This window comes from Plasmodium gaboni, chromosome 9 (genome assembly GCF_001602025.1).
Source record: "Plasmodium gaboni strain SY75 chromosome 9, whole genome shotgun sequence".
NCBI classification, from domain to species: domain Eukaryota; phylum Apicomplexa; class Aconoidasida; order Haemosporida; family Plasmodiidae; genus Plasmodium; species Plasmodium gaboni.
Window position 1 is genome coordinate 703,142 of NC_031489.1, and position 7,498 is coordinate 710,639.

General features: G+C 17.1%; 2 protein-coding genes across 2 annotated transcripts; both read left to right on the forward strand.

Annotated features, from left to right (window-relative positions):
- Positions 1-1,309: 1,309 nt before the first annotated feature.
- On the forward strand, positions 1,310-2,421 carry PGSY75_0920500 (putative ADP-ribosylation factor; the record flags this gene model as incomplete). Its single annotated transcript, XM_018785611.1, has 5 exons — positions 1,310-1,472; positions 1,606-1,682; positions 1,768-1,843; positions 2,050-2,197; positions 2,310-2,421. The coding sequence occupies 5 exons, from the start codon at positions 1,310-1,312 to the stop codon at positions 2,419-2,421; spliced, it is 576 nt and encodes a 191-aa protein (XP_018641952.1).
- Positions 2,422-3,123: 702 nt separating this feature from the next.
- PGSY75_0920600 (hypothetical protein) lies at positions 3,124-7,278 on the forward strand (the record flags this gene model as incomplete). The annotated part of the gene is made up of 1 exon (XM_018785612.1): positions 3,124-7,278. The coding sequence occupies one exon, from the start codon at positions 3,124-3,126 to the stop codon at positions 7,276-7,278; it is 4,155 nt and encodes a 1,384-aa protein (XP_018641953.1).
- Between the last annotated feature and the right edge of the window lie 220 nt (positions 7,279-7,498).

The following is a 7,498-nucleotide window of genomic DNA, read 5'->3' on the forward strand; positions in this document are numbered from 1 at the left end:
AAAAAAAATATAAATAAAAAAAAAAAAAAAAAAAAAAAAATATTTTTTTATATTTTTTTTATATAAAAAAATAAAAAAAAAAAAAAAAAAAAAAAAAAAAAAAAAAAAAAAAAAAAAAAAAAAAATAAAAATAAAATTTTTTTTAAAAATTTTAAAAAAAAAAAAAAAAAAAAAAAAAAAAAAAAAAAACTAAAGAAAAAATCAAATAAATAAATATATATATATATATATATATATATATTTATTATATAATAGAATTTAAAGGTATATTATTAAAAAAAAAGAAAAAAAAAAAGAGTAATGAATAAATAGTAAAAAAAAATAAATAAAATTTTTAAATATATCCATGTGTGTGTGTTTCTATACCTTTTATTTCTATATTGTTGTATTTTTTTTCTTAAATATAGAAATGTGTAAATATAAAGGGGGGAAAAAATAAATTATATTTCAAACAAAGATATATTTGTATATATTTTTATAGGTATACGTTTAATATATATATATATATATATATATATATATATATATATATATATTTAATATCTTTTTTTTGTTCATATATTTTCTTAATTAAATTTACTATAAAGGTTTTAATTTAATTTAATTTTTTAAATTAATTATCTATATGTATTTAAAATAAAATTATTTGTTATATTATTTTTCTTTTATTTTATTGATTTATTTTATTGATTTATATTTTATTTCTTATATAACCTTTTGAAATGTGGTGTAGAAATTATTCTTGTTTACATGAATATTTTTTTTTTTTTTTTTTGAAACGATAGGTATATGCATATGACGAATGTATGTCTATATATATAAATATATAAATATATATATTTATTTATTTATTTATGACAATATATATTGCTCTTATCATTAATTTTATTTATAGAAAATACCTTTTTATTATGCAGACAAAAGCTATATAACTGAATGTCTTTTATTTTATAATAAATAAAATATATATAATAACAAAAACCTTTTAATAAAGGCAGGAATTATTGTTTGTGTTTTTATTTTTATTTTATTTTTTTAATTATGATATTCCAATATATATATATTTATATATATATGTAATATAAAAGATATTGGCTAAAGAGTCTATAGTGATAATATGAAGTGGATATAAGGAGAAAAAAAAAAAAAAAAAAGAAAGAAAGAAAAGAAAGGAAAGGAAATAATCTAATGTTAATATAAAATAATATATATATATATATATATATATGTATGTATGTATGTATGTATTTCCTTTTTTTATATAAGATAATTTTACATTTTTGAATTTCATGTGACTCCATAAATAACAATGGGCAATACAGTGACAACATTTTTTAGAGATTGTTGTAATAGATTATTTAATAAAAGTATAGTTTTTCAAATTAGAATATGTGGACCTGCTCAAAGTGGAAAAACAACATTTGTAAAATTTTTAATGTGTAATCAATTTTTAAAAGTAAAGCCTACAGAAGGTAAAAAGAATAATAATTAGACGGAATAAATAAATAAATAAAAATATATATGGATTGACATTATATATATATATATATATATATATATATATATTTATTTATTTATTTATTTATTTATTATGTTTGTTGATAGGCCTACTTGTTGAAAAAATTGATTATGAGGAATTCTCTGTAATTATTTGGGATTCAAGATATAGCCTGGAAGATGATGTAATACGATAAAACTATTAGGATATGCATATAAATAAATATATATATATATATGTGTGTTTTTATTTTTTTTTTTTTTTTTTAGGCGTCTATTAACAAATTAGATATCGACGCTGTAATTTATTTTATTGATCTTTCTGACCAAGGAAGATTAAAAATAGGTTGGAAAAAAAAGAAAAAATAACGAATTAGTAATATATATATGTATGTAGTTTTTTATATATTATTATAAATAAGAAAATATATTTATATATATACATTTTGAGAAAGAGGCATATATATATATATATATATATATGTATATCTTTTTTTTTTTTTTTTTTTTTTACTTCCTTTTATATGTATATATGTATATATTTATATATAGCTAAAAAGGGGTTTTACAAAGTATTAGAAGATTTTGACCATGTTGATAATGTTTTAGTTGTTGCTAGCAAGCAAGATAAAAAAGGTTGTATGACATTAAATCATGTCAGGAAGGAATTAAAAATTGACAAGATTGTTGACAGGAATTGGTAAGAATATAAATAAATAAATATATATATATATATATATATATTTATATTTATAATATTCCTTTTCATTTTTTTTTTTGTTTGTTTTTTTTTTTTTTTTTTTTATTTACAGCTTTTTAGCAGAATGCTCCTCAAAAACAGGGCATGGAATTGAGTATTCAATGAACTGGCTTTTTAATCAATTAATGATTAAAAGAAAAAAAAGTTTATGTCTTTTAAAATAAAAAGAAAAAAAAAAAATGATTTTCTTATCTTATATTTATTTATATATTTTTTCTATTATTCATATTATTTATTATTATTATTTTTTTTTTTTTTTTTATGTTATTTAATTTTTTATTTATTTGAAAATAAATCTTATATATATATTAGGTATATATAAAATTTTTCATTCTCAAAACACAAAAGAAAAAAAAAAAAAAAAAAAATTATATAAATAAAAATATATATATATATATATATATATATAATATATATATTTTTTTTTTCGTTTAATTAAAAAAAAATTATATTTTTTTGTTTGATAATATATTATGTTCCTATTTTAATGTGCTTAAATTAGTAATAATATTAGTACATCACAAAAATATATACACATATATATTATATATATATATATATATTTGTGATGCGATTTTTTTTATATTAAAGAGAACATCTCTTATGTTTTAATAGGTCACATATTATGTGTATTATAATTAATGATTATTTTATTTTTAAATAATATTATGTCAATGATTTATAAGAATTGCCAGTACATATAAAGAATAATATCATTTTTTTTAAAGCAGATAATATTATATATATATATATATATATATATATATATATATATATATATATTAATATGCCGAAACAATGTATTTATAATGAATTAATCGAATAATTTAAAAAAAAAAAAAAAACTATTAAGTTATAAAATAGAAATGATAAAATGTATACAACTCTATCTTATTACTGTGTGCATACTACTTATAAATATTGTGTGTAAAACTTACAGAGATAATTCTTATGCTGCATATATAAGGAATAATATACACAATAATCATAGGACTAAAAAAAAGATATATAGAAGATATGCTCAAAAAAAAAAAGAGAAAGAAAGTTATGAAGAATATTTTAAAGAACTAGATAAAATTTTTAATGAATATGATTATGATGCAGATCAAGTTGAAGAAGAAGAAAAGAAAAAAGAACAAGAATTAAATTTAATAACAGAAAAAGATTTATTAGAAATTAATTTTTGTAATTATGAAAAGGATCCACGTAGTTTAGCTAACCTGGTTAAAGACAAAAGTGAAGAAGAAATAGAAAAAGAAAATATTCAAAATAATCAAAATGATCAAAATGATCAAAATAATACATTAGAATATAGCTATGATTATGATCGTATATTAAAAAAAAAAAAATTTCTCAAAGAAAAAATAGAATATAAAGATAAATTTATATTAAATGAAAATCATAATAAGCTTATCAATAATATAGATACCAGTTTTATGAACGATTTTTTAAATAATTATAAAAATGATTTTAATAAACCATTTTATAAAGCTAGACGGGATCAATATTTTGCTCGTGAGGATCTAACCCAAGATGAAATAAAAAATAACAATCAAATGGAATATAAAGAAGGTAATATTTATAATAATAGTAATAATTATATATATGATGACGAGAAGAAAAAAGCTCCATATGATCATAAAATTTCAAAGGATGATCAAAATAATGAAGACCTGTTAAACGAAAATCTAGAAAGTGTTCTATTTCTAAAAAGAATAAGAAACACTTTTGATATAGAAAGAAATATTTATATTAATGATTCAATAAAAGACATAAAAGAAAAATATGATAATCAGGGAGATAAAACAAACATATGGAATAATATCAATGATAATGATAAAGGAAGAGATGAAGAGAATAGGTTTCATAAATATGTTGAAGAGAAAATAAAAAATGCAAATACAGATGAAAATATTGATAAATTAATTTTAAAGAAATACATAAATATGTTTTCAATAGATGAAGAAGTTCTAAATATTAATGAGAAAATAAAAAAATGTGAAAATGTACATTCAATTTTAGAAATTTTTAAAGAGAATAAACGTATCAATATAATCAATATAATGTATGCATTTATATATATAGATAGATTTAAATGTTTAAATATAACAGAATATTTATATGAAAAAAGGTTTGCTTATATAACATATGCATTAGAAGAGATCATGAAATATTATTTATACGTATTAAACAAGAAAGGTTTAAAAGACTTATATAAGAAAAAAAATATAAAAAATTTAAATAACATAAATGAAGAAGACACAGAAAAAAAAAATATAAAAAATATAAAAAATTTAAATAATATAAATGAAGAAGACACAGAAAAACAAAACAAAATACACATGGATGATAACAATAATAATGAGAGTTCTAATAAGGATAATAATTATGATAATGATCATTTTGAACGTAGGACCTTACAACTGAATGATAAAAATTTAATTTTTTTAATTAAATATATGAATAAACTAAAATTATTTTACATAAATATAAATTTATATAATATGTTTTTCTTAATATTATCCAAGTCCTTTCCTTTATGTAGTGCTAATTCTTTTGTTATTTTATTATCTTATATGAATGAATATAATTATTATAATAATAATATACATAAGAAGATTAATATTTCTATATTGAATGAAGTGTTTCATATTTTTAAAAGAGATGGAATAAAATCAAGCGGTTTGAATTTTGCTCATTTTAAAATATTACTTCCTTTATTAATAAAGTATAAATATGTTAATAATAATATTTTTAAACTTTTATATTTATATTTTGAAAAGGATATAAAGAATATGATGAAAACATTAACAAGTAACATGAAAAAGAAGGAACGTAAAGAAATTTGTAATGTTTTGTTTTATGATGTTAAAACAAAGGAACAAGAAAAAAATAAAGAAAAATATCTTTCCTATTTAAAATATGAAGAAATGAAAGAAAAAAAAGAAAGCATGGAAATTTTATCACAACTTTTAAATTATTTAATGATATGTAAATTTAATGAAGAAGATACATTAGTTTTAAAACTAATTGAAATATTTATTGATTATATGCATTTATTAGATGTAGATCAATTATTAAATATATTTTTTAATTATCATATATTTCAATATAGTAATGAAAAAATAATTTATAGATGTAAACAAGAGTTGTTAAATAGGAAAAGCTTACTAAAGGATTATCATATAAATAAAATATTATCATTTATAATATATAATTATAGAAAGGCTGAAATATATCGTAATTATTATCGTCATTGGTTCAATTATAAGAATTATATTATATATAGGAATGATGAATGTGTTGATACAATTTCAAGCAATGAAAATATTACACAAAAGGAGCATGAAACATATAAAATGAAAAAAAAAAACACACAAAATAATATAAATGATAAAAAAGAAAATACCCCAATTGAAAATATGGATAATAATCAATATGATGATAATAATAATAATAATAATAGTCATAATAATAGTAATAATAATAGTAATAATAGTTATAGTAGGTGTCATTCCTTTTATGATAATCTTAGTGAAGAAGGAAATGTTAAAAAACTTCCCAGTAATATATCTGTCAAAGAAGTATTAGAAAAAAGAAAAGAGATAAAACAATTTAAAAAAGATTATTATATAAATAAAAAAATTTTTAAAGATATAGAATTCATATATGATTTAACACATGATATACATATATATGTATCATTTAAAAATGTTCATTTGTTAAAACTTGTATATAGTATTTATTTGTTAAGTTTATTATTTTATAAAAATATGGATGTACTACGAATAGCATCAGAAATAGCATATGATTTAACAGATACAAATATATTTTCATTTATTGATCAATATTCTTATTATTTATATGATGATATATATATTGTCATAAAAACATTTAAATATATATCTTTTTTTTCTATGGATCTAATTGATATCTGGAAAAAATTTTTTTTCTTATTAAATCATTTTGTTAATAATTTAAATTTAGAAAATATTTATGATATTTTCTTTTTTATTCATATAGCCAAAATAACCAATTTGAAAAATGAAAATTATGATGTCTTCCATTTATTAACATCACGTATGAAAAATATTGTCAAAATATTATTTACACATAATATAAAAAATTTTAATACCTATCCACATACATATATTTTAAATATTCTTAATATGATTAATGATGAAAAAAATGAACATGTCACTGATTTTTTACAATACTTTTTTTATTCCATATATAAAAGGATACAATATTTGAGCTCACATGATGATAATATGTTAGCAGATTTATTATATGATAAGGATAAAATGGACGTGCCAAATACAAATATTGAAGATAATATGAAAAAGGTTAACAATAAATATAATGAGGATGATAAATCTGTTGATGACAACAAATCTGTTGATGACAACAAATCTGTTGATGACAACAAATCTGTTGATGACAACAAATCTGTTGATGATAATATAAACTCATTTAATAATAACATAAAAATTGATAGATTTGAAAAAAAAGATAATAATATATATATTTTTTCCAATAAATCTGATACAAAAAATAAGGAATCAAATAATATATACAAAAATGTAAATAATTATATTTATAACTTTAAAGATATACGTTTATTCATAAAAATATTTTTAAGATATTATAAACAAGACCAAGAAAATTTTAATTTACAAATTGTTGATTTTATATTATATAATTCTGAAGTTTTTTTTTTTAATATGTGGACAAATAGAAGATATTATCAAAGGCATTATTTTTTTGGAAATGAAATAAAAGAATTTTTACATTTACTAAAAGAACTTATACAAAATAAATTATATAATTCTAATATTATGTATAGATGTGTAAATATATTTAAATATATAATAAATATACAAAGTACTATTAATATACAAGATATTTCTAATATAAAATGTAATTTATATAGTAACTTCTTTTTACATTTTGATAATATAAATGATGTTAATCTGTGGAAATATATAAGAAAGGTCTTTTTAATTCAATCAGACATTTGAAATATAAAGAGAAATATATATACTTATTATCAAATTAAAATAAAGCACATACATATATATATATATATATATATTATTTTGATGTCACTCCTTTTTTTTTTTTTTTTTTTTTTTTTTTTTTATTTTTCCCCTTTTTCTTTTTGGATTTTATATGGACAAGCTTTCAAAAGAAGAAAAAATGAAAAAATATAAGTGTGACATATTTTAATAATATATAAAA